This window comes from Chelonoidis abingdonii, chromosome 9, assembly GCF_003597395.2.
Source record: "Chelonoidis abingdonii isolate Lonesome George chromosome 9, CheloAbing_2.0, whole genome shotgun sequence".
Classification (NCBI taxonomy): Eukaryota; Metazoa; Chordata; order Testudines; family Testudinidae; genus Chelonoidis; species Chelonoidis abingdonii.
Window position 1 is genome coordinate 47,283,907 of NC_133777.1, and position 27,971 is coordinate 47,311,877.

At 45.9% G+C, this 27,971-nt stretch overlaps 1 protein-coding gene across 1 annotated transcript; it reads left to right on the forward strand.

Moving 5' to 3' along the window:
• Positions 1-1,035: 1,035 nt before the first annotated feature.
• Positions 1,036-27,877, forward strand: SCAMP5 (secretory carrier membrane protein 5). Its single transcript, XM_032799799.2, has 7 exons — positions 1,036-1,147; positions 12,834-12,900; positions 13,344-13,472; positions 17,329-17,485; positions 20,377-20,478; positions 21,172-21,289; positions 22,816-27,877. Exons 2-7 carry the CDS (start codon positions 12,894-12,896, stop codon positions 23,008-23,010), a joined length of 708 nt encoding a protein of 235 aa, XP_032655690.1. The 5' UTR covers positions 1,036-1,147; positions 12,834-12,893; the 3' UTR covers positions 23,011-27,877.
• Positions 27,878-27,971: the final 94 nt, after the last annotated feature.

Consider the following 27,971-nt stretch of genomic DNA (forward strand, 5'->3'; position numbering starts at 1 on the left):
TGCCTAGGAATTGCACTGCTGTCAGAAGATGTGAGTCAAACTATTATGCTGCATACTTCCAATGGAAGCATTCCATAAAGTAAATGAATATGTGTGTATGTGGGTTGTCATAGTCTCTATTGTCTGAGCAGTTTCTCTCTGTTTGATTAAACACCAAATAAGAATTAAAACAAAAGCAACAGCAATCAACATGAATGGTGCAAAGACTACATGTTACATTTGTATTGCTGTAGTGTTTCAGGACTCCAAATACAATACATATTGCAAAAATTTTGACAGTTCTTTAATTATTAATAATAATACATTGATATCTATGGAACTTTTCATCTGAAAATCTTAAAAACCATTTATAAATGTGATGGAATTAAGCTTCACAATCCCCGTGAATGGGCTTATCCTTTAAAATCAAGTAATCTCTCGGTCGTCTTTTAGATAAACTGAACAGACTGAAAGATACTGGAGAATCCTGTAGTGTTATAATTTTGAGTCCTCCAGCCTGCTCTGCCCATCTCAAAGCCTGCCACCTCCAGACCAGTGGGCCCTTCTGTGCTTCCTGCCCCCCTTAGGGCCAGCCCCACCCGCTCCACGCACAGCTTGGCCCTCCTGCCCCTCTCAGAGCCTGGTCCCTCCTGCCTCCCTCTCCCCAAGGACATCCCACCTCCCTCAGAGCCTGGAATCCCCTCCCCCGCGGGGCACCCCCCCCCCCTCAGAGCCTGTTACCCCCTCCCTCCCTGGAGCCTGGGGCACCCCACCCCCTCACAGACCGGTCCTTCCTGCCCCCGTCAGAGTCCTGCACCCCCCCGTGTCCCTAGCGCCGGGGGCCCCTCCCGCCTCAGAGGTTAGAGCCAGGTCCCCCTGTGTCCCCTCCCCCTCGCGCTGGGCCCCGCCGGAACCAGCCCGGGCTGTGGGGAATCGCACCCCGCGCCGCCGGCGGGCCCAGCACTTCGGACAGCGACCGCCAGGCTGCCCCGGCTCTCGCGAGAGTTGCGCGCGGCGGGGAGGGGGACAGTGAGGGGGCGGAGTCAGGCGCGAGCTGCGGGCGCTGCGGCAGGAGGCGGGGGCTGTGAGACGCGGAGCCGGAGCTGCCTGCCTGCCCGGGACGGGCTGCGGGGCCTGACGCTCTGCGCTGCTCGAGCGCTGCAGGGAGGTGAGTCTCGCGGGCCCAGTCAGCCTCGCAGTGACGGCAGCCGGGCCCCCGCGGCTCAGCCACCTGGGCGAGCAGTGCGGGGCTTGGCCGGGCTGGGAGCTGCCCCGTCCCGGTGCCAGTGTGCGCGTGCCAAGGGGCCCTGCACGCCCCGTGTGCGCGCCCTTGCCAAGGAGCCTTGCGCCCCCCCGCCCGTGGGTGCGTGCCCGTGCCCAGAAGAGACCTTCCCCCCCACCCGTGGGTGTGCATGTGCCCTGAGGGGGCATTGCACTCCCCAACCGTGGGTGTGCACGTGCCAAAGGGCCTTGCATCTCTCTGCCCAAGTGTGTGCGTGTGCCCAGAGGGGGCCTTGCACCCCACAATCCGTGTGCCTGCTCCTGCGTGGGGGAGCCTTGCACCCCCCCCATCTGTGTGCATGCTCCTGCCCAGAGGGGCCTTGCACCCCCCCAATTCGTGTGCAAACTCTTGCCCAGAAGGGGCTTTGCACCCCCATAACCCATGTGCATTCAGGCACCCAGAAGGAACCATGCAGTTCCTAGTCCATGCGGGCTTGTGACTGCCAATATGCCCCCGACCATTCCTCTTGTGCATATGTGCAAGTGGTCGTTTCACTAACCTTAAATGACAAAAATACCCTTGCAGGTGTGTGTATGCAAAGGGGCCTTCTGTCCCCCTCTGTGGGTGTGTTTGTGTGTGCAAAGGGGCCTTCCACCACCTACTGTCTTGCTCACTGAGTGTGCAGGGATTTTTTTTGGAAGACCTGATTGCCTTCTGCGTGATGACGTAATCAGAGTTCTGCACAACTGGCTTGTTTATTAACATGCAGTGAGTAACTGTCATGTGTATTGCAATGAAAGATGGAGCTAAGCAGAAGAAACCTACTTCCCTGATATCGTGGGGTGTTTTGATGTTGGAACTTGGATTTGAATTTTGTCGAGGGCCCCCATCTTTATAACGTGCTGAACCAAAACCCTAGATCTGAATGCCTTAGCATGCTGGGGCATTGGCTAACTGGATGCATGTCTTGTGTCTTGATCCCAGCTCCAATTATAATGCAAGAGAAAATTCCTTCCTAAAGTGGTAGGAGGGTGAATTAATGCTGCCCAGTTGAAATACACTGGCGCCCTGTGCCTACTGCGTGTGGGAGGTGGGATAATAACCCAGTGACTCTCACCACAGACCTCCCTATTACAGGAGAGAGAGGAGTTGAGTATTCCAGTGAAATCCCCACCACAGTCGCCATCTGAAGATGAGTTGCAGGGTTGTGGGAGAAGATATTGTACCTGCCTATCTTTATGGTTCTTTTTCTCACTTGTGTGTTTTTTCTCTATCAAGGGGAAAGTGTGAATTAGTGTAAACCCTATTATCACCCAGTATGTCACATTTTAGGGAGCTGGAGTGTTAGTCATTTCAGATACATGGTAAGGAAGATTCAAAGAGTGCTTTTCTATGTATAGCATTGGCTATACAGACAATCAGGGCCCTGATGTCGGAAATGTGGAGCCCGCATGCAGCTGATCTGCAGGCAGTAGTGGGAATTTCACTGCATAAAGGGAAAATATCCATTATTTTTTATGAAGGCCAAATGGTGGTCCAATTAAAGTCAATGGTAGAATGTCCATTGTCTCCAGTAGGGCTAGGATTTGGTCCCAAATATGTGTTGTGTATTTGTTTTACTTTTCATCACTCGTAGTTAACCTATTGGACCTTGTCTGTGCAAATGATTTTCTTACTGGAGGGTTAGATAGGCCCCGTAGGTAAAAGTGACTCTCTCTGGTCTGCACTTGCACTTCTACCCACAAGTAATAACAGAGGGACTGGAATATTCAGCAAACTGACTGTCTGAGCATGAACTTAATAGCTGGATTAGATGTGCAGGAGAGGGGGACAGTAGGCTGGGTTCGGATGGTTGTGTTGGGTGACTTTGTTTATGTGAAAGTGACTTTGCGTCAGTTTAAGCCCCATACGTGGGTTTGATCACTAAACGGGCTTTACAGATTTGTGTGCTAGGGTTTTTGTAAATGTTTTTTCTAATTTTCTGTGCATCCGTGGTTGGGCACTTAACTTGACCACCCTTGGGACACAACCTTGGAGCTGATCCTTTGGAATTGCTGAGCAGCGCCAACTCCCATTGTCTGCAAGTGGAGCTATGTGTGCTCAACTATTTTAAAAATCAGGCCATGTGTCTCCTGTTTGGGCACATGCTGTCAGAGGCCTCAGCTGCTCATCTTGGCAGAAATGTCATGGCAGTGTGTGTTATCCCCAGTGCCAGACCTTCTTCTGCATCCTCCTGGGTGCCAAAAGCACCAGCTATCAGGACCTCACTTTCCCCTGGCACATTCTGTGATGCTATTCTCTGTTTTCTATGCAAAAATCTCATAATCACTCCCATAACCGCCTTGGTCATTGGGGCACCATCACTGATGAGCAATCAACCAATTGTCTCCACCCCTGACAGCTGTGTGTCATGCTTGAGTCTCCGTGAAGTCCATTCCTGTCCACTTTTTTATGTTGTCAGTCCATCTTTTCTTCTGTCTACCTCTTTTTCTCTTCTTGTAGATGCAAAAATCGACAGCATAGTAAAAATTGAAAACCTGGAGATGGTATCCAATTGAGCTTCTTATCCAAAAATACAGGAGCCGCGGTAGTGACTTGTTTATTTCCATACTTAATTCAATGAAACTTCATTTAATGAAGCTGCCTTGCTGCAAAATTTAGGTCCAGCTTACCGTTGGTACAGGGACTTAATAATAAGGTGCTATTTGTACATATCTATTTATGGTTTATTTTAAAGTATATAGGCACTATCACTTTAAAGCTCACCAAGGAGATACACTGGGAGAGCTTCAGACAGAGTCCTATAAGATGAACATATGCCCCCTGATGGTTAGTAAAATCAAACAGGTACTAAGTCTGTTATTGAGAATAATGCCTCCCTGTGAGAGGGCAAGGTGTCAATTTAACTGGAGTGGTGGTTAGGCCTCTGCTACAATTAAGAATCTCGCTAGTGCAGCTTTGGTATCACCTGGAGTCCCTTAGATTTCCTTGATCCCTCTAAATGTTGCTTTTGTTTTGGGTAGTGACATGCAGTTGACACTACTGTAGCCTAGTTGGTGAGCAGACTCTGCCTAGTGATGGACAAAGGGTAGGTGTTTATCCTGTTTCTTTTAGATCTATCAGCAGCCTTTGGGACCATCATCTATGAGGTTTTGTTTAGCCTGAAAGCCATGATTGGGTGCTTCTGGTTTTCTTCTCTGGAAGGATCCCAGAAAGTGTTTTGAAGCAATGGCTTACCTGTCTTGTGGATTCGTGCGCAGGCTTAAGTGGGGTTCTATTCACGAGTATGTACACATCCATTTCTTCTCAGTGTACATATGAGGACGTTGTGGGAACTAGACCATTTGAGCTGTGATGCAGTTAGTTCAGAACTCTACAGGTTCAGCAGACACATGCTCCATGTGGCTACTAAACTATTTGGCAACCTTGGTGCATATATTAAACCAAAGTTCTGACAAATGCTCTTCCTTCTGGGTGCAATTCATGGTGCTGATACTGATTTCTAATACCTTGTGTGTGCCCCTAGCCCTATCAATCTAAAAATCCCTGGAGCTTAATTTCCTGAGAAGTATCAGAGGGGTAGCCGTGTTAGTCTGGATCTGTAAAAGCAGCAGAGAATCCTGTGGCACCTTATAGACTAACAGACGTTTTGGAGCGTGAGCTTCCGTGGGTGAATACCCACTTCGTCAGACGCAGGTAGCAGCTGGAAATTTCCACTACCTGCGTCTGACGAAGTGGGTATTCACCCACGAAAGCTCACGCTCCAAAACGTCTGTTAGTCTATAAGGTGCCACAGAATTTCCTGAGAGACACTCTCCTTCCCTATGCACAGCAGTAGTAGCTGAGGTCACTATGGGTCCCTAAGCAGTCAGCCCATACCTTTAAATGCCTGGGGACATAGCGTTCTAAGTGGATAGCCCTTGACTCTAGAATTCTCATTCCTTCTCCTCCTTCCCCACCTACTCCCTCAGTTGATCTAACCAAGCCCAAGTCTGCGGACCTTCGGGACCTAGTGTAAGGCATTTGAGATTATTTATTCATTTATTTGGCAGCGTATTGGTTTTTAAACTCTGCATGTGCCCAGAACTGATCTACACTTGGTGCACTTTATAAATTAAAAACGTTCACAAGCACTTTAATTTCTGAATGCAAGTAAATTGTAGATCGAGGTCTCAAACACGCGGGCTGCATGCGGCCCATGGAGTTATTTCCTGTGGCCCACCATAGGGACCAACTCCACTGGTAGCCAAGCTCCCCTCCACTGGCTGCCAAGCTCTCCTCGCCCTCCACCCTACTCCCCGAGCATACTGCGTCTCTCCTCCTCCGCCTAACTCCCAGCGCTTCCCAGCGCCAAACAGCTGTTTGGCAGCACTTAGGACTTTCCAGGAGGGAGGAGTGGGGATGTCGACACAGTGCAGTGGAGCCACCGCAGTAAGTGGATCTAACAACATTGACTTCAGTTATGTTAGTCACGTAACTGAAGTTTCATAAGTTAGATCGATTTACCGCGGAAGTGTAGACCAGTCCTAAGCCTCTCCCTGCCCCATATTACTGAATCTTCTTTTACTCTTCATGCTGCAGCCAGCACTTTAGTTGGAACACATGTTTTAGGCCTTTGTAGCCAGTGGCCTACTCTAATGGCTTTCCCGGAGTGGACAATAGATCTGGGTATATGTACAAATACTGTAGAGACATATGTCTAATATATGTAAAAGCTCCTTCATTTTCAGTTTAACCTATTTTTTACCCAAAATAATCCCAGGTTTTACAAAAAGTATTATGTTTTTTTTCCGCTTTTTCATCCTACTTTTGTATCATTCAAATATATATAAAAAACTTGTTTTATTAGGAAAACATGATATATATATATATTACGATAATGCATTAGTCTGTATGTATATGCAAAGCTGCCTGTTGAAGCAAGGCTATGTATTAGTCTAGCAGATAAACACAATAAACAAACAGGTATGCACACAAGCTCTGAAATGGGTGCGCATCTGACTGTACAGATGAATCTCACACCCACCACGTGCACGTTTCAAGCTGTTAGCATATAACAGTTTAAAGATCTGACAGACTAAAATGGGAAAAAAACTAAAATCTGTATTAGAATACGTTTCAGAACACAAGGAAATATTTGAAAGTTTTAAAAAAAACATAAACCGGAGAAAAGGATGCAGTTGAGTGTGTGCACTGCAAATGGTGTGGCCCAATTATTAAATGTAAATAGTTATAGGCTAATAGTTCTAAGTCTGCAACAGTCAACTGTTTATTCAAGTGAAAAGTTTTATTTGGGGGTTAGAGATGTGTTGTTTTCTTAAACTCGGAGGTGGCATTGTGTTTTGAGTTCTGTTTTAGTTCTGCAGCAAACCACATTGAATTCTGTTAATCAGAGCATTAATCTACTGAATACTTCCCCCCAGTTCTTCCATCAACCAAAATAAACCCCAATATTTACCAGAAAAATTAATATTTTTAGCACCAATTTCCACCTGTTTTTCTGTTGTAATAATAAACACTGATAAATTCCCAGGAAAAATAAAATAAAACCCGAAAACGGAGGGCTATGTATATATCATAAACAATGGAAAGGAGTGATTTGCCATACCAGGGGTGATTTTCATGCTTATTGAAGGTAGCTGGGATCTTTCTGTCTGAGGATCATCCCATGGAATGTTGCAGTGAAGCCAACTGTTTTTTTTGTTTGTTTGTTTTTTTGGAGGGGGTGGAGAGGTTGGGTTTGTTTTTGTTTTTTTGCTGGGGGGGAGGAGGAGACAGGAAGGGATTCAATTTACTCCCTTACGGTATGTCTACCCTATGAAATTACTCCGATTTTACAGAAGTCGATATTTGGGAACAGATTGTATAAAGTCAAGTGCATGCATCCACACTAAGCACTAAACATTTGTTGCAGGTGATTATGGGTAAACGTTGTCAGTCAACCCTGCCTCCGTGAAAGCAATGGCAGATAATCGTTTAGTGCCCTTTTCCCTGGATTGCCCAAGCAGACACCATAGCATGGCAGGCATGGAGCCCGTTCAGCCTTATTTCACTGTCACTGTATGTCTACTGGATGTTGCTTACAGACGTGGTACTCCAGTGCTACACAGCAGAAGCTCCTTGCCTTTGCAAGTTAGCAAAGACGGTTACCGGTCATACTGTACCATCTGCTGCTGTCATGGGTGCTCTTGGCTGGCCTCTTGTGAGGTCGGTTGGGGGCGCTTAGGCAAGCATGGGTGCTCCTGGCTGGCCTCCGTGAGGTCGGTTGGGGGTGCTTAGGCAAGCATGGGTGCTCCTGGCTGGCCTCCATGAGGTCGGTTGGGGCCGCCTGGACAAAAATGGGAATGACTCCCTAGGTCATTCTCTCCTTTAGGTTTTGTCTAATGGAGGGTCAGTGCTGCCTAGAATATCAGGAAAGCCTACTAAAGAACCACAGATGCAAACTGCCGTTCTGGTCCCACAGAAATGATGAGCTGCATGCCATTCTAGGGGGTGCCCATACAACAACCCCACCCATTGCTTCCCTCCTCCCCCACCCCTCCTGGGCTACCCTTGGCAGTTATCCCCCCATTTGTGTGATGAAGTAATAAAGCATGCATATATTTGAAACAACACTGACTTCATTGCCTCTGTAAGCAGAGATCAAAATGGGGAGGGGAAGGGAGGGCGATTGGCTTACAGGGAAGTAGAGTGAACCACCATTCTGCACTTGCTCAGCCTATAGTTGGACTGCTCCTTACTACTGACCAGGGTTCATGAGCCATGGGAGCAAGGGGTAGGCACGACCACGTGGTGCTGCCGACTGGGAGAGCAGACTGGAGCAGAAGCCTCCAGCTGGCATGATATTCCAGGCAGGACTGAATCTCAGTTACACAAAACTTAGAGAGAATGATCCGAAGTCATTCTCATTTTTTTCCAGGCGCCCCCAACTGACCTCACCGAGGTTGACCAGGAGCACCCATGTCTGCCCAAGCACCCCCGACCAACCTCACTGAGGCCAGCCAGGAGCACCCATGGGACGACGATGATGGATATCAGTCACACTGCACCGTCTGCCGTCCGCAAGGCAAGGCAAGGCAAGGCAAAGGGATGCTGCTGTGTAGTGCTGCAGTACCACATCTGCCAGCAGCACCCAGGAGACATGAGGTGACAGTGAAAAGAGGCGAGAAACTATTTTTTCCTGTTGCTTTTCGAGGGTGGGGGAGGCTGATGACATGTACCAGAACCACCCATTACAATGTTTTTGCCACATCAGGCATTGGGAGCTCAACCCAGAATTCAGATGGTTGGCGGAGACTGCAGGAACTTTGGGATAGCTACAGTTGTCAGTCGCCCTTCCCTCCGTTAGAGCAACTGCAGACAATCGTTTTGCGCCTTTTTTCTGTGCAGACGCCATAGCATGGCAAGCATGGATCCCGTTCAGCTTACCGCAGCAGTTATGAGCATTGTAAACACCTCACGCATTATCGTGCAGTTTATGCAGAACCAGAAGCTGAAAAACCAGGCGAGGAGGTGACGGCAGTGCGGTGACAAGAGTGATGAGGACATGGACAGACTTCTCTCAAACTGCGGGCCCCGGCAATATGAACATCATGGTGTTAATGAGGCAGGTTCATGCTGTGGGACGCCGATTCTGGGTTCGGGAAACGAGCACAGACTTGTGGGATCGCATAGTGTTGCAGGTCTGAGATGATTCCCATTGGCTCTGAAACTTTCACATGCATAGGGGCACTTTCATGGAACTTTGTGGCATGCTTTCCCTTGCCCTGAAGCGCAAGAATATCAAGATGAGAGCAGCCCTCACAGTGGAGAAGCGAGTGGCAATAGCCCTCTGGAAGCTTGCAAAGCCAGACAGCTACTGGTCAGTCGGGAATCAATATGGAGTGGGCAAATCTACTATGGGGATTGCTGTCATGCAAGTAGCCCACACAATCACTGAGCTGCTGCGATCAAAGGTAGTGACTCTGGGAAATGTGTAGGTCATATTGGATGGCTTTGCTGCAATGGGATTCCCTAACCGTGGTGGGGTGATAGACGGAACGCATATCCCAGTTTTGGGACTGGACCACCTTGGCAGCCAGTACATAAACCGCAAGTGGTACTTTTCAATGGTGCTGCAAGCACTGGTGGATCACAAGGGACGTTTCACTACCATCAACGTGGGATGGCCGTGAAAGGTTCATAACACTTGTCTTCAGGAACTCTGGTCTGTTTAAACAGCTGCAGGAAGGGATTTACTTCCCAGACCATAAAATAACTGTTGGGGATGTTGAAATGCCTATAGTTATTCTTGGGGACCCAGCCTACTCCTTAATGCCATGGCTAATGAAGCCATACACAGGCAGCCTGGACAATAGTAAGGAGCTGTTCAGCTATAGGCTGGACAAGTGCAGAATGGTGTTGGAGTGTGCATTTGGACATTTGAAGGGTCGCTGACACAGTTTACTGACTCGCTCAGTGTGATGATGCAGTTCTGGCGGGACCTAACTGAGAGTGCCAATTCAGGACCAATTGCTTAAATAAGGCAGTTGCAGCCCAAGGCTGGGGTTTTTCTAAGGCAAACCAAACCAGCCAGACAAAGAGGACTTTGATCTCACCTCACTGACTAACCACAAGTCTCACAAGCAATTCCCTTAGACACTCCAGTTTCCCAGCATCACCACCAGTGCCTCTCGTCCTGGGGATGAATGGTTATGAAAACCAACACCCCAATAAAAGAAAAAGGTTCTCTCGATCCCAAAGAATCAGCGCCCAGACCCAGGTCAATGTACAAATCAGATCTTACCCACAAATCATGCTGTTGCCAATCCTTTAGAATCTAAAATCTAAAGGTTTATTCATAAAAGGAAAAAGAGAGAAATGAGAGCTAGAATTGGTTAAATGGAATTAATTACATACAGTAATGGCAATGTTCTTGGTTCAGGCTTGTAGAAGTGATAGAATAACTGCAGGTTCAAATCAAGTCTCTGGAGTACATCCCCTGCTGGGATGGGTCATTCAGTCCTTTGTTCAGAGCTTCAGTTTGTAGCAAAGTCCCTCCACAAGCAAGAAGCAGAATTGAAGACAAGATGGAGATGAGGCATCAGCCTTTTATAGGCTTTTCCAGGTGTAAGAACACCTCTTTGTTCTTACTGTGGAAAATTACAGTAAAATGGAGTCTGGAGTCACATGGGCAAGTCCCTGCATGCTTTGCTGAGTTACAAGGCGTATCTGCCTTCTCTCAATGGGTCAGTTGTATAGCTGATGGTCCTTAGTGGGCCATCAAGCAGGCTAGGCAGAGCTAACACCCACTTGTCTGGGATGTCCCCCAGAAGCACAGCATAAGTTTGAAGTACAGACAGTATAGATTCAATATTCATAACTTCAACTACAAAATGACACATGCATACAGACAGCATAATCATAACCAGCCACCCATAACCTGGTCTTAGACACCTTATATGGACCCCCTTTACATAAGATTTGGTGCCACTACAAGACCTTGGTTGCAACCATGTTCTATATGGTCCCAGATTATATCAATAAAGTCACACTCAGAGCTCAGCAAAACCAATATCCCCATTGTTATTGCTGCTTGCTGTGTGCTCCACAATCTCTGTGAGAATAAGGGGGAGACGATTATGGCGAGGTGGGAGGTTGAGGCAAATAACCTGGCAGCCGATTACGTACAGCCAGACACCAGGGCAATTAGGAGAACACGTCAGGAAGCACTGTGTGTCAGAGAAGCTTTGAAAACCAGTTTCATGACTGGCCAGGGTACCGTGTGAGAGTTCTATTTGTTTCTCCTTGATGAAAACCCACCCCTTTGGTTGACTCTAATTCCCTGTAAGCCAACCGCCCTCCCCACTTCGATCACAGTTTGGAAATAAAGTCACTATCATTTAAAAAACTATGTATACTTTATTAATTGATTATAAAAATAGGGAGATAACTCACAAGGTAGCCCGGGTGGGGTGTGGGAGAAGGGGAGGAAAAGGCCACTTCAATACTTGTTGAATGACAGCTTTCTGTCCACTGGGGTGGAGTGGTTGGGTGCCTAGAGCCTTCCACCCCCCCTGTGTTCTTGGGCGTCTGGGTGAGGTGGTGACTATGGAACATGGGGAGGAGGGAGGGTGGTTAAACAGGGGCTGCAGCAGCAGTCTCTCCAGCTGACGTTCCTGAACCTCCACCAGACGCCGGATCATGTCCGTTTGTTCCCGCAGTAGCCGCAGTGTTGCTTCGTGCATCCTCTGATCTGCCTGCTGCCACCTCTCCTCATGTTCACTGGCCACTTTCCTGTCCTGTGCTATTGTGTCTCTCCACCCTTTCTGCTGAGCTCTTTCAATGCGGGATCCTGCATGAGCTCAGAGAACATTTAATCACGCATACGTTTTTTTTTGCCGCCTTATCTGAGTTAGCCTTTGGAATGGAGGAGGGAGGCTTGAAACATTTGCAGTTGCAGGAGGAAGAGAAGGGAGAGAAGTATTTAAAAACATATATTTTACAGGACAATGGGCATACTCTTCACGGTATACTCTTCACATTACATAGCACATGTGATTTCGGGGCAAAGTTATTTTTTGCATCTTATATTGAGTGCCTGTGGCTTTGGTGTTAGAGATCAAACACGCCGGGCAACAGAATTCAGCTGGCAGGCGGCCTTGGTAAGCCATAGTCTTTCGGCTTCTGCAATATTCATAACAGCGGCACCCTCCTTTCCCATACCAAGCAAAGCCTGTTGAGTTTTCCATTTAGGGCTGCAGTTTTTGTGTTAAGGTGCAGCAGCAGAAATCAGACTAACCCCACCCCTATTCTATTCTCTGGGATGGCCACTTTAACCCTCTCCTCACCACACCACGTGGCTGGTATCAGGGAAGATCCCTGCTAGCCAAACGTGAACAGCTCAGCGCCAGTACCCCCCGACCCCCACCACTTGGCTAACTGCGGAAGGGATTTCTTTTCAGCCACAGGCAAACAGCCCAGTAGGAATGGCCACCTATGAATGTCTCCATACAGCGATCAGATCCAGTACCTCCCATATGGTCCATGCTGGAGCTCTTTTTCGATTCTGGGGCTGCATGATCACCTGTGCTGATCAGCTGTCCACGCTGGGCAAACAGGAAATGAAATTCAAAAGTTTGCAGGGCTTTTCTTGTCTACCTGGCCAGTGCATCCAAGTTCAGAATGCTGTCCAGAGCGGTCACAATGGTGCGCTGTGGGACGCCAATACCATCGAATTGCATCCACACTAACCCTAATTCAAACTGGCAATGTCAATTTCAGCGCTACTCCCCTCATGGGGGAGGAGTACAGAAATCAATTTTAAGAGCCCTTTATGTCGACAAAAATGGCTTTTTTGCATGGACAGGTGCAGGATTAATTTGATTTAATGCTGCTAAATTTGACCTAAACTCGTAGTGTAGACCAGGCCTTAATTTTGGAAGGATATACATTGGAGAAATGCCAAGAGACTACAGGATTTCTCCAGGCTCGAATCAGTGGGGTGGTGGGGAGGAATTATGGTGTTAGGACATTTGCACTTCTGGTAACAGAGTAAATCCTGGGAAGTGATTGAATGTAGGGGAAACATTATTTCCTGTTGTTTTCGGTGTCTGTTTCCTTAGTGTCATTACTGTCTCTTGATTTCTTCCAGTTTTGGCAGAGGTGCAAGCTGTTTTCTAACTTAGCTGTGGAATAGGGACAGATAGACACCATGGCAGGTAAGGAAAAATCTCTGCTGGATCTTGTAGAACTGGTTTTTCTATTGAAGGGCTCAGTGCTTTAATGAAGGTATCATATTGGCCTTTGCAAACAAGTTTATGTTCACTGGGGTCATATGTGTCACAAAGGGTATAATTTGGCCTGCACAATCTTTATTCCTGGTGATTGTGTGTGGAAAGAAAGAGGCCAGCTGGACTGTTGGAGCCCAAGCTGAGTTGCAAGGCTGGCAATGAGGGGAAATCATCTTTTTTTACTTATAAACTGAGCAAATCTGAGCTGGAAATCAGTGGGACAGAAGAATGTAAATCCACTAGGCTACTTTCAAAGTCACTGCTCAGGTTAGATCGGCATTTTAACCAATCAGCAACATCAGATCAGTTTGGAGGAACAGAGATTTGTATTGGGCTCTGTTCAGTGATACATATTTTATCTCTTGTCACAGAAAAGGTGAACAATTTTCCTCCACTCCCAAGATTCATCCCCTTGAAGCCATGTTTCTACCAGGATTTTGATGATGACATTCCACCACAGCATCGCACCTTGGCCAAGCGCCTTTACTACCTCTGGATGTGTAAGTCATCCCTGGGGCAGGCACCCTGTGTCTGCAGGAGAAGAAGGGATCAGATGGGTCAAGAGAGAAATGCTCATGCCTTCTTCTCTGAATGCTCTTCTCTAGAAGTGTTAGTGTAAAGAACAAAATGTCACTAAGGGGAACATCATCCTGCTCCAGAGTCTAGGGACTTTTTGTCTCTTGCATATTTCTGAAGAGGTTTAAACAAGTGATGGGATATGGGTCCTGACATTCAGCTCCAAATCTCAGCTTCTCCATATTTGGGGAGTGGGGTTCTGGGTTGGGCCATTATAAAGAGGCCCCAGTCACAGAGTTTGGGTTCCAGTTGGGATCTGATTTTGGAAGGTTGAGCTCCTTCCAAAATCAGGTTGAGCTCCTCTCTAGCTTTAACTCTGCTGGAGCCAGTCCTAGAAGGCATCTCAGGGTGTCCTCCCACAGCCTCTAGGTGATCACGTGCACTTCACAAACTAGAGACCACTCATGAACTCTGCTCCCTCTCAGAGCCTGCCCTGAAGTGGAACAGATCAGCCAATGAGTTTCTCTTTGCTGAAGGATTTACTGCTCTGATTTTCTCCCTGTCAGATTCCCTCAGCCAGAGGACTCGTCACTTGGGAAATGTAGGCCTACCAGCACACTTCCAAGTATTTAATTGCAGCGATATCTGTGCTTGGGTTCTCCATTCCCTGCCAAAAAACCCATGCAAGGTTTTTGCAGATCCTGCCAGGCCCTCCTGAGCCAGGAATCTGAGCCAGATTGAGGTGGAAGACATGGAGCTGTCCTCCAGCCCTGTGTTTTAGGTCTCTACACCCCCATTTCCCAGTTTGCAGATTCCACATCCAGTCCAAAGCGACATGGCTGCCTCTGAAGCTGAAATGCCACTTTAAATTATCGAGTACAGGGCCTCTGATGCAGTGAGCGGTCGCTTTTGCCCAGCCAAAAAGTGTAACCTCTGCAGTACCCTGCTCCCCAGGGTGCAGGCGCTTGAGGCTTTCCTCAGAGTCAAACCTCACCTGCCCCTTCTGCAGCTGCTGTGTGATGTGCTCTCTCCTCCAAGCTGTGGTCCCTTGGGTAGTTCCTAATGCCACTGATGCAACAAACTGGCAGCTGGAATTGATTTCCTTTGCATAGGGACCATCTACTATTTTGACCTGTGGGCAAGTAAAGCAGGCAGAGTGGCAGGCTTCTTTATGAGGGAAGAGGATATGTTTTACACCCCCTTTGGGCTGCCCTTCCATCAGGTGTATTTTTCCCCCTTCTGAAGCCTGGTATGGAGCTTGCCATCTCTTTGCTCTGGGTATCCTGACCCTAAGGGCATTCAGTGTAGCCAGAGTGCACAGTTTGTGTAACTTTACTAAACAGAGTGCAGCTGAGTGAGTAAATTTCCCCAGGAGATACACTTGCTTAGGAAACCCAGCCAGTGCTGAGAGTGTCACAACTGCCTGAGCAAATTGGGGTATGCGGGGAATGTTTAATCAGAAGTCCACTTCTAAGAAACCACCACTGCATTTGGCATGATTTGGCCCCTTTACTGGCTGGCCCGGTGAAGGACCAAGGATTGAATGGCCCTTGGAAACTAAACTTGTTCCAGAGGAGATCCCTCCAGGTTGAGGTTAGAGCATTCCTGGTGGAGAAGCTTGCATAGCTACTCCATCTGCCCTGTGACTAAATTGAGGACTTCTGTGTAGCAGTGATAGTCCTAGTGACTGAAGTCACTACCTTTTTTTTAAATGAGATGGAAGATTGTTCCAACCCTGTCCAGGGCTGTCCTTACCCATATGCAAAGTATGCAGCTGTGTAGGGCACCAGGAAATTCAGGGTACCAAATTTCCTGGTGCCCTGTGCCGTGGTGTGCTGCTCCAACCCCTGCCCTGCCTCTTCCCCACGGCCCCCACCCCTGCTCCGCCCCAGCCCCGCCTCTTCCCACCCTGGCTCTGCCCCAGCCCCGTCTCCTCTCCCTTGAGGACTGAAGCAGGGCCAGGAGGGAAGTGCAGCAACCTAGCCCCAGCTGTGCCGCCAGTGACTGCTGGGGGGTGGTTCCCCCTGTCCCCCAAACCAGGGCATAGGGCCCCAGAATAGCTAGGGATGGCCCTGCCCGTTTCCCTCCCCTCCCCACATTCTATTTCTGAAGCTTTACTGGTGAGTTTGCTGCTATGTAAACCAGGATGGTGCAGATGTTTTTTTTAGGTAGAAGTTCTGAGATGGGGTGGGATGGAAGCAGGGAGAGGAGGAGCTGTTAATGAATATTTCCATCCTTCTTCTTTGAGGGGGGATGGGGAATGCTGCTGGGTGATTGGATGGCACGTGCAGGGTCTGTGGGAGCAGGTGCCAGGCACTCTCTGCCTTTAAGATGACTTCTGTTCCTTATCAGGTGTTCTCTCTGAACACTGAAAGCAAAATGGAGTGTTGCATTGAAGCAACCTTTCCTGGGGAGTGGTGTGCTCCAAGTGCAGGTTAGAAGGAGCTAAATCAGCACCAAAGGGACTGGGTGTTTATGCTTTTAACTCATGCATCTGTCTCCTCCAATGGACTTCCCACCTTGCGGACTTGCCCAGTTTTCAGCACTGGTTCTGTGTCCTGCTAGGAGTCTGGAGCTGCGCCAGCTTTCCCCTTCCTCATTCGGGAGGCTGTTGTAGTGACACTGACAAATTATTCTGTTAAGTGTATTTTGCTGGGTGCCGGGAGTGAGATGTACAATCACTTTGACGCCCCATCCCTGATTTGGCTGCACTCATTACACTTGGATTTAATTGTATCCTTTTGTTCTTTGAGCCTTGAAAAGCAAAAGCACAAACGCCACATCACTGTTGGACTCGCTGAAATTGTTTCTATTAACTTGCTGTCCAAGGAGACCCTTGAGGTGAACCTATCCCCTGGGGAGAAGACATGTCAGAAAGGAGTTCAAAATGTCTCCCGGGAGAAAAAAAAGTCAGGGTGGGGGGGAGGGCTCAGACAGTGATGGGACATCCTTGAGTGCTGCATGATGTAATACACATGTGGATGCCCTGCCCATCGGATCACTGGGTTGGCTGAATATTTTCATCTTGTACAGCGAAGCATCCCAGCAGGCTGCCCCATTACATTGCTTGGTGGGCGTTAATTCTAATTGGAACAGAGATTCATCCTGAAGTTCTGAGGCACAGAAATGCAGATGACAGATTCTCCTCTGCATTGTCTAGTCTGTGGTAGGCTTCCCGTCATTGTAGTAGGCCTGTATCACTTAGCCTCCTAGTATCTTATTGGAGAAATATTTTTCCTGTTGAACTGATCTGGACGTGCCATAGACCAGTTAGGAACTTGTGACTTCAGTTCTCATAATCGATCAGTTGGTGGCTCAAGCAGATTTGTCCTTGGAAAGGCAGCTTGGCTACTTGGTCCAAGTCGCCTAGGAGTGCACTCCCTTTAGTGAAGCCATCGCTGGTGGCAAGTGAGAAGCTTCCTTTAGTTCTCTCATTTCCATCCTTTGGTGGGAAGAGAGAAATTAATTGTGTTTCAGTTACTCTAACTCATAGATGATTGTACCTTTCCACCGCCCCCAAACTCTCACGTCCTGTAATGGATGATGTATGCAGGAGAGCCACAATTGGGCCATGATTCATTGATTCCAGTCTGCTCCGGCTAGCTTGAAACTATTGCGCCAGGGAGCCTGGTGGGCATGGAAAGACTAATTGTGAGAATTATAGAAGGGAGAAGGATGATAAAAAATGAAGACAAAACCCCACCTTTGGATAAACCTGCCTGAACATTTCTGAACCCCGTGGATGTAGCCACCTGAAGTGTCCCTCCAGTCACAGCTTACTTTCTTGCAGTGTGCTACTTTGCTCCCTCTGTGTGTCTGTGTGTGTATATATGTTTGCAGTGAACAGCATCACCTTGGCAGTGAATCTGATTGGCTGCCTCGCATGGCTGATTGGAGGCGGTGGAGCTGTTAATTTTGGACTGGCAATTCTCTGGCTCCTTCTCTTTACACCCTGCTCCTATGTCTGCTGGTTTAGACCTATTTACAAAGCCTTCAAGTAAGTGGTCACAGCTGGGCACAGCTTCTCATTGTCTTTCCCCTTCTCATGACTAACCAATGCTTAGACTGGGTCACCTCTATCTGGGAATCCCTCCCTTCCCTTCCCTTCCCTTCCCTTCCCTTCCCTTCCCACCTTTAACTGTACTTTCCTACCTTGAAATCTTGGGTGTTCTGGATTAAGAGCTCAGCTCTCCATAAAGACTAATAGATGAAATATATATTTTCCCTCTGTGTGGGGTTCTTGACCGTGAGTCATGGGAGATTGGGAAGTGTATGTGAACAGAAAACTTTGAATGCTGTGTTCTATCACATGGTAACTTGGACTAGAGTCCACAGGTACAGTGCATAATGAATGGCTACGTTCCAGCTCTGTTCCTGTCCAAGTTGACAGACTTTGTGATTTTGCTGCAGAATGTGGAGGCTCCTGAAGGGAGATGCCTTGGGGATCAGAGAAACTCTGACAGCCCTTCTCTGATACTAGAACCGGAGATGGGAAAATAGGTCAATATTTAGATGAGTTGCAAGTGCTTCTTCCTAACATCACAGCCCCCTCGTTCCAGCTAAGAACTACAGGATACCAGCAATCTTAGTGTTTACAGCACGCTTCTCTGACTCTAAAATCCTCTGCATTGAGTCAATAACCAAAGGGTTCTACAGTCCCGAGAGACAGAGGAGGGAGAGCAGCTAAACAGCTCCTGCTCTGGCTCTGATTTTGCAATGTACTTAAGCGCCCACTTAATTTTAAGCATATGATTTGTCCCAGTGAAGTCAACAATGTAGGAACATGCTTGTGTATCTTGCTGAATCAGGGCCTTTAATTCTAAGGTTCATGCTTTGACTTTCAAGTCTCATTGGGCCATGACACAAAAGCGTGAGGGAAGAGGTATTGGAAATTGAGGTTCTTAAAAATTCCTTTTTCCTAACACTAGAAGCTCAGCTTCATTCTCAGGAAACCCGAAAACAGATCCTCAGCTGGTGTAAAGCTGCAAAGGCCCATTAAAGTCAATGGAACGCTGGCAGCTTACATTAGTTGTTGGGTATCCAACTATCCCATTACTGCAAGAAATGTGACTCTGTGGACCTCTCTTTGTCCTAGACAACACGCTAGCTCCAGAAACTCAGTTCTCTGCAGCCCCAGCTTGCGGGAGAGATCTGATTTTTATTTTTAGGGATGAATATTTTCTTCCTACTAGAGACTCCTTTTACAAAGTTTTTGGGGGTGGATAGCATGTATTTGTATTAGTTATGTGTGCACATTAGAGCAATCCGTGCATCACAAAATGTAAACTACACCATTCTACCAGTCCCCTGCAGCTTGCTGAATGCTTCATTAGTTCCCTACTTGAGAGCAGGGTGGACTGATTTAAATCAAGGCGATTTTTAAATCACCAAGTGAAATGCCTTGAGTTAAATACTCGATTTTAATCAAATTTTCCATTTGCACTTCAGTCATTTTCTAAAGAGAGGTGCATTCTCATTGGTTGGTATAACCATTAAAGCATGTTCACTTACACCTAAATAGAGCCTTAGTTTTACTACGTCTTTTTGGCTCCCTAGGAGGGTATGCCATGACAATAGATGTGTATTTAAGCAGTTATATAGTTTAATATTTTCAGATTTATTCATTGTCTATTTTAATATCTTAGAAACTGGTGAACAGTATATCGTATATTTGCCAGATAATCTACTTTTTGCTTATGATTTGTGCCAAGCTGCATTGTGATGGTAACTGGAATTGAATGTAACACTCGGCACAGCATATAAAATTAATTTTTATTGAACAAAACAAGCCCTTAATACAGTGCATGACCTTTGTGCTATATTTATAAAGCTTGACCTCAGAAGCTATATGTTTTCCCCCAATTCTTTCTTAATACAGAAAAACAGCCTTTAACTCAGTTTTTGATACAAGCTTATGGATTTAGTGTAGTTGTTTTTTATTTAAATGTTTTAAGAGCTTATAATAATTTTAGGCCTTAACTGATTTCATTTTAAACAGGTTTATTGTTAATTTAAATAACAAAATGAAAAAATTAAATTAAAAAAAAAAATTTTTTTGTCCACCCTACTAGCAAGGAGGAAGAATGGTTCAGTGGATAGGGCACTGCACATGGACTCAGGAGAGCTGGGTTCATTTCTCCACTGGTGTGACTTTGGCCATCTCCTAGCTGCAAATTGGGGATAATACTTCACTGCTTCACAGGGGTGTTGAGGATAAAATCTGCTAACTATGAGGTACTCTAATAATATGGTAATTAGGACTATATAAGTAGCTAAATAGGGTATGTCTACACAGGGATAAAAGACCTGCAGCAGGCCCAGGTCAACTGATTCAGTCTCATGGAGTTCAGGCTGTGGGGTTAAAAATCGCTTTGTGAATGTTAGGGTTCTAGCTGGAGCTCCAGCTCTGGGACTGTCCACCCCTCACAGGGTCCCAGAGCTCTGGCTCCAGCCTGAACCCAAATGCCTACCAGCAGATTTTTCAGCCCAGGAGCCCTGAAAGCCCGAGTCAGGCCAGTCATGGGTTTTTTATTCCTGTGTAGACATATCCATTGAGCCTTGGAGAAGCTCCGCTCTCTGACGCCCGTTTCCCAGCTTGAGCCCCTCATTTTCCTTTCTCCTTTATGCTGTGATGTCACTATCCTGACTATTCTTTGAGGACAACTCTTGTTCACACTGGACCATCAGTTCCCATTCTCATCCATCGCATCATGGCAAAAAAAATCTCTGCTGGAATAAAAGGGATTGGTTAGCTGAGCTGGTGGCAGAGATATTGGGTGTTCAGGGTGATGATAGCTTCCTTGCTGCCATTCGGAGTGCAACTTGAGTACCGATTGAGACACAAGTAGCAGTGAGGAGGATGAGGATGATAAGTTGTTTCTCTTGTAGGACAGACAGTTCTTTCAGCTTCATGGCTTTCTTCTTCACCTTCATGGCCCAGCTGGTGATCAGCATTATCCAGGCGGTGGGGATCCCTGGCTGGGGAGTCTGGTAAGGAAGACAGGAAGCTGTCACGTTCAACTTTTCTTCTCTTCAGGTGCTAGGCACAGCTGACTCCTATTAGGAGGGAGGAAGAAAAAAATTCCAGAGTCCCCTGGCTCAGCTAGTTCAGGACATCGAGTGGGTGGAAGTGGGAGTATGGTAGGAGTGCATTAGTGGAGTGGGAGGAGAAAGGTGATGAAGGATGTGATGTGGCGGAGAAAGGAGGTAGAACATAAGAATGGCCGTACTGGATCAGATCAAAGGTCCATCTAGCCCGGTATCCTGTCTTCTGACAGTGGTCAATGCCAGGTGCCCCAGAGGGAATGAACAGAACAGGTAACGTCGAGTGATCTGTTTCTTGTCGCCCATTCCCAGCTTCTAACAAACAGAGGCTAGGAACACCATCCCTGCCCATCCTGGCTAATAGCCATTGAGGGACCTATCCTCCGTGAACTTATCTAGTTCTTTTAGGAGGCATTGGGGAGGCCCTTAGGATGCTTGTTGGTTTCAGGAATGGCTTAGCATTATCTTCTGTCAGCCAGGGAAAGGGTCATCCAAGATACTAAAGGGTTTGGGAGAAGAATCATTTTAGAGTTAGATTTGCCACTTGCAGCATACAAAGCCAATGGGGAAAAAAACATGGATATGCATGGCTGCAACAATGCCGTTGTTTAACCAGAACCCTTTTTCATCTCCCTGCAGTGGCTGGATTGCAGCAATATCCTTCTTTGGGACCAACGTAGGTGCAGCTGTGGTGATGCTTATCCCCACCATCATGTTTACAGTCGTGGCAGTCTTCTCCTTCATTGCCCTCAGTATGGTATGAGTGCTGGATTAGAGACCAGAAATTGTGACGTTTTCTGGGTGGTCTCCTGGGGAGGAGATCCAAGCTGGGATGTACTGTTTATTGCTTCATGGTGTTTCTAGAGAGAGCTCCACTGGGTCTGTTCCATCCTTCGTTCTGTTAGGAGCAACCCTTTGTTCACAATTTCTGGTGCCACTGTTGCATTTAGGGCTGAAACAACTGTCAAATTTAGAACCTCTCCAAATCTAGTGCTGTCAGATCTAAGACAGGACTTGACCCTTGATGTTTGAGTTCCCTTAGGCTCTGGCAAGATGCAGGTTGTGGGCTGCTGCATTAATAAAAAACAGAGAAGTACTCTTATTGCTCAGCTCATCCTAGAAGCTGAGCAAGAATGACTTCAATAAGAATGTTGATTGCTTGCATAACTTGGGCTCCCTTGAGAAATTCTTGGGTACGGTAAGAAATGTTTAGAATTTTTAAAAAGTTTAGCAAGAATCTAAAATAAATCAAACTCAAGTCTTCACTAAAGCCCCAAACTTTCCGTTTCTCCTGTTCCTGGACTTCGTTCTCGCTTACAGAGGTCCGCTGCCTTGTGATTGGTTCATTGATGGTGACCCTTTATGGTTTAGAGCTGGGAACGAGCTCTTTAAGCCTTCACCTTGTTTTTTTTCTTTCTTTGATGTGTGGGTTGCTCAGTCTTAATTACGACTTCTCTGATCCCCCAAAGCACAGACATGCATTCTCTGAGGTTAGCAAGATGGGTGGGGGCTCTCGAGGTTAGAAAATGAGGTAGGTGTTCGTGAAAGGTATCTGATAAAATGCAACTTTCCTTTATCCCATTTCCTGCCTTAGGAATATGGCTATAGAGGGGAATGAATTAGGACTTTGGAACTGTGCTCTGGCTCTGCTCCAGCTCCAGGCAAAATCCTGCAGCTCTATGGCTCCGGAGCTGCTCTGCACTCCAGCTCTGGGCTCCACTCCAAAGCCCTGGACTGAATGACTCTGGGGAAGACTTGTAATAGGGTAGATTGGCTGTTCCAATCTATAGTAACCAATCAGTGATTGATCGGTGACATGTGTGCGTTGAGTTGATTGTCTCACTACTGTTTCCAGTGAACAGTTGCCCACATCATGAACTACCATCCCAACAGGTCAGTTTGCTTCTCTTGTTGGTAGTCTAGGTAGAGCACAAAAACTAAATGGAGATGGAAGATGAACTGCTTTCACCCATCAGAGCAGGTCCCATTAGGTCAGGGTTGAGCCTCTTTGGTCAGAATTGTTGCACTGCCAGGATTGTTGCATGGAGCAGCCCAGACTTCAGGGCTGCCATTCCAACATCTGTCGATTTCGGTCCTGATACTGCGAGGTTGAGCACCTGTAACTGCCTGTTAAGTCAACGGGAGTTGCAAGTGCTCAGCACCTCTCGGGATCGGACACTTTGTGTTAGGTTCTGTCAGGCTAGCCAGATAATTAAAAAAAAAGTTAGGGGCTCGCCTCTGTGAATCAGTGATCTCTTTTCTCTCTACCTCTGCTCCACACAGGTACATAAATTTTACCGGGGCAGCGGAGGGAGTTTCAGCAAAGCGCAGGAAGAGTGGACCACGGGAGCTTGGAAGAATCCGCACGTACAACAGGCAGCACACAACGCAGCAGTCGGTGCTGCACAAGGGGCCACGATGCAGCATGAAACACAGTATTCTGCCACCCCTAACTACACCTATTCTAATGAGATGTGAGCAGAAGACTGTCCTGAGGTGGGGGGGAGGGAGGAAAGGGAGAATACTGCTGAGCCAAGTCTGTGTAAGCATTTCAACAAGGGAAGTGTAAGATACTTGATTTTTCCCTCTACTCTAGAACAGGGTATTTTTTGTTTGTTTTTTTTCTGATTCTCTTTTCTCATTTTGAAGAAGCTGTGAGTTGACCTTCAGGACACTTGTGCTGTGCAGTAGTAACTGTGTGCTTGTGTTCCCCCGTGAAGTAGTGTACGGTGGTGATTTTTAAATTACTGTGGTGATAGGTGCATGTTTATAACATCAGCAAAAAAAACCCCCAACAAGCTCATTAAAATGTCAAGAGCAAAACTGGAGATCCCTGACAACTTGGGAGTTCCAGTGGCTAATACTTCCAGTTGCTAATGTGTGGTTAGTAGTGGCTGCCTCTAGTGAGGACTGGTACCAGTTTATCCAATCCCGGGAATTCTCCTTTTTCTTGTAGCAGGTTACTAGCTGATTTAGTACTTAAATTCTCTGAAGCCAGTCCATATCCTCCCTCCTAGGTTCAGAGACAACAGGTTTTCCTAACACATGGTGTTGTAATTTATTCTTTGATGTATTGTGAGGAAGACAGTATTGGTGTGTAACTGTAGATCAAGGGCCTCAAGGCAGTGTTCGGAATTTGCCCTGTTGAATTGTAGCAGACCTTCCCATTAGTATGAAACTTTGGTACATTCCAGAAGCTCCGGACTGAGTTCCATGCTCTGAGCCATATATTTTTAAGGTGTTCAGGTGGCGAAAAGTGATGGTAAAATTGGTGCAGTGTTTTTCAACAAGATCTACTCTTCGGCATAGTAAGGGCCAAATCTTGTTACTAGACACATTGCTTCAGTGGTATTGCTTATGTATAGGGTGACCAGATGTCCCGCTTTTTATAGGGACAGTCCCGATTTTTGGTCTTTTTCTTATATAGGCTCCTATTACCCCCCTACCCTCTGTCCCTTTTATTCACATTAGCTGTCTGGTCACCCTACTTATGTAAGTAGTGTGAACAGAATTTGGCCCTACAAATTGTCATCTGCTGGTTTTAGGCTCATTTGAAAACCAGAGCCTAAGGGAGTGAAGTGCCCAACTTCTCTTGAAATTCAGTGGGATCAGACTTGCTTGCAGATCACAACCTTAATGTCCAAGAATTTTTACTTCTGTTGGCCCTGAAAACCCCACACAGCTAGGGGAGAGCGAGTTGGATTCAGACGTCATGCATGTTGTCAGTGCAGTGGTCAACTAAGCTTACACTGCCACATTTGCTGATACAAAATGCAGAAGGAAACAACTTCAATTTCAGATCCTGGCTGGAATTTATGGCTCTGGCAGTTAAAAGAAAATGGATGTTACTAGGAAGGAATGGGGTGAAATATGCTTATTTTTAGAGAGAGAGATTTTAGACTTTGAATGCACTTTAAGTAGGGAGGCCAGATTTTCTCCAAACCATAATCAGAAATTAGTTCAAATTTAATCTAATCTGGCCCCTTTGATCAAGTATCTCCTTTCTTCCTTGATCAATACTCCCCAAAGTCTTAAACCTGTAACAGGCAAATGGTGGACCTGTAATTTAGTAACCCAACATTCCACAGCTTATTAGTTTTCTAGTTGCGCTGCTTTTCAGGCCATCAAAATCCCATCTCTTAGCTACCTAATAATGTCTGTATATTAAATATATATGCAAGAATTATGCCAATATGAATGATTTTTTTCCAGCAAAGCCAACCAAAAATAAAGAAGTTTCCTTTTTAAGGATGCAACTTAAGTAATTCTACAGCAGCCAGTTGTCTTTTGACAAGGCTGTGAAATAAAGGTCTGATAAAAATGTATATATCTTATGGAGGAAAGGAAGACTTCACTGAGCCTATTATATATGTAAGCAGATTTTAAATATTGTGCAATTAATTATAGCTAGTCTAAAATGTATTCTACCAAACCTTGTGGTCTGTTAGTCCCCTCGTTGAGAATGTACACATTAACAGTGATTAGTTTCACCTTCTGTATTTATCATAAGAAAGACAAGCTATTAAAACAAGCAGTAACACAAACATACAGCTTTAGCCAACTCTCCTGTCTATTACATCCCCAAAATCTATGAATGTGGCTGATCCTCAGTAAAATGACACTGAATGCATCAGCATGGCTGCCACCGATGACAGAAGCTGTGCAGAATACGGTACCTTGATTTAATTATTATTTGTACTTAATCTCTGACTGCTAGCTGAGTGATGCGAAGAGTTTAGATACTGCTCTAATTCTGGAGTAACACCAATGAAATCAAAGGATTTACAGCCAATTCTCACCAGTATGAGATGATAATCTGCTCTGGCCCAATGATGGTATGTGCGTTGGTGGAGTCAGCATTTCCAATGGCAAATCGGGTGCCAATGTAGCTTTTTGGCTGGCAGGTAGGGTGAGTGAGGGTGTTGCTTCAAAACAGCAACAGCTCATTGGCCATAAAGTATTCACACAGTTAAATTCCACATAAACCTGCAACCCCCATTTTCTATCTTTTTGTCTGGAGATTCCTCACTCTGTCTTGAGTTTTATGTTCTATGTGTGTCCAGCCAATTCCAAAAGGCAGGGCCATGAAGATATGATTATGTCACAGTGATCATCACTGGTACAGAACCGTGAATTTTGCTATTTATATGGACCTTGCTGCCTTGGATTAACGGTTCATTAGCTTTGATCTAGACCTGTTTCAGAGAGCACTATATCAAAGCAAGCAGCAGGGTCCACAAAGTGCTATGACCATAGTGTGAAATGATCTGTTTTTACTGTGATTGTGCTGTGAATTGCGCATAATTTTACTGTGACAAAATCTTAAGCCATAGTGATGCATCATAGGCCCAACTTCCATTCTGAGAGGCACAAGCATTTTGTTATCTTGGAAACAGTAGCATTTAGATTCCTTGACCACACAATTGGGAGTGTTTCGTGCCTATTAAAAATATGGATATTGTTAAAGAAATCACACAATGTTCTTTCCAACTGTATCTACTAAATGGAAAAACAAAACATTAGAATCTGTTTGCACTGTCGTTTGTCTATGCCTCATGAGTGCGTTGTGTCCAACATTATTATGCACTAAGTTACGTATGCTAAGATTTTAACTCTAGTATAAAGCCTCTAGTACTTAATATAGGTCTTTCCAGAGACCTATCATTGCTCTAAAGACTGTATTATATAGAAAATATTTCACTTTTTGCTCTCCAATGCTTGTCCCTCAGCTAATCTCCACCATCTGCTCATTGGCTACCTGGAGTAATCCTCTGGCCTCTTGTGTAGATCTAATAAAAACTGGTTAATCCTGCATGGATTAGACTGCAGTGTAGATTGGTGCTTTGAAAGCTCACTGATGCCTGGTGCTCTGCTTTTATCTTCTCACAGCTCTATTTCTTTCCCCTTTCTCTTATTTTTCCCCCTCTCAGCAGCAAACTTCTTACTGGCCTCAAAGTCATATTAAAACACAACAATACATGGAATCCTTGTTAGAGTAAATAGAATAATTTTCTGAGAACTTGAAAACCTACTTCAGCAAACTGCACAAGTTCTTTAAATGGTGAGTTGTGCTCATTAATATTTCTGGTCCTCTTCATCCTCATGACCTGGAAACAACTTTCAGAAGCCAACACATTTAAGTGCACCTATATGCGCTGAGGCACTATAAAAAATATTTCACTGAATTGAGACACTCACAAGCTAACTTATTATAGCTATTTCCTCACTTTGCTAAAATGGAGCTTTATTCCTAATTCTGGCTGGAAAGAATTTGCTAAACTAGTTTGGCGTTTCAGCTGATCAGAATTAAGGACCTGCAGCTGTATTGAAGCAGGTATTCTAAGATTAACTACACTAAAGCACCCTGGTTATGCCATCCCCATTTATGGAACTGACTCAGGCCCACCTTTGTAACACAGAAATAAACTAATAAACCTCACAGCCTGGGAGTAAAGTGCCAGGCATAGAATGAGAAAAGGGACATGGGGCTCCATAACGGCATGAGAACAAACCTCTTCAAATCCTAAGAGAAAGGCCTTTGGGTTCTGGATAAGAATCTGGCTCAGTGTTCGAACTAGAGATGGGCTGAGGAGGGTCAGTGATTGGATCTGAGTCAGGTGAAAGTTTAAGGCTGAAACCCAGCAATCTCCTCTCAGGAGAATTCCATCAGTTTTTGGATTACACCAAGCCAAAAAAGATCCTGGAGAATAAATGGTCTCTTTGCTCTTTGGATTCAACCCAAATCCAGAGTTAGAGAGGTGGATATAGATCTGCGGATTCAAATCCAACCTAGCATCTCCCAAAACTCCTGGATGTGTGATTCCAGCTCAGTCCTGACTCTAGTTGGAACATTGCATACCACACGTAACTTTTAATTTGTTGGTGGAGGCAAATGATGGTTGTGAGCGTAGCCTACTCTGTGACATAATTAGTCCTAACATGAAGTGGTTTGGGATCTACTAATGTGCTTTCTGAGAAGGAAAGAGAAGATTCTGTGGGAAATTTGCGCTGAATCATGGTGGGTTCTGCTTCTGTAACAAACAGAGAATGCTCTGGCGTGACAGGTTCTACGGAGCTCAGCTGGACAGTAGAGAAGGAAAGAACCTCAGTGACCAGTGTGTGTTTCAGCATAGTTCAGGGCAGTGATGGTGCCATATTATCCTTTCAATGTATCAACAGTCAGAGGATTTTTTTAAAACGTAAAACAAATGGATGGATGGTTTTATTAAATATTTGGACCATTTGTGACTATTCAGAAAGCTGCTGTTTCCTTGAGTCATTCCATGTTTGTCCTGATAAATCAGTGTGATTCTGAAGAATAACCATAAAAGATTCTCTAAAGCAAGGTGTGAAGATGTCATTTGTTGCTCTTTATAAGTGAATTTTGTGCAGGTAAAAGGTGCGGCTTGACATTCCTTAAGACTGAAGTCTCCTCTTTA

What these genes read in the sequence shown, in the direction of transcription:
- SCAMP5 (XM_032799799.2), top strand. An exon ending in CCTATTTACAAAGCCTTCAA is followed by an intron (nt 17,486 to 20,376) that starts GTAAGTGGTCAC and finishes TTTCTCTTGTAG; the next exon opens with GACAGACAGTTCTTTCAGCT. An exon ending in CCTTCATTGCCCTCAGTATG is followed by an intron (nt 21,290 to 22,815) that starts GTATGAGTGCTG and finishes TGCTCCACACAG; the next exon opens with GTACATAAATTTTACCGGGG.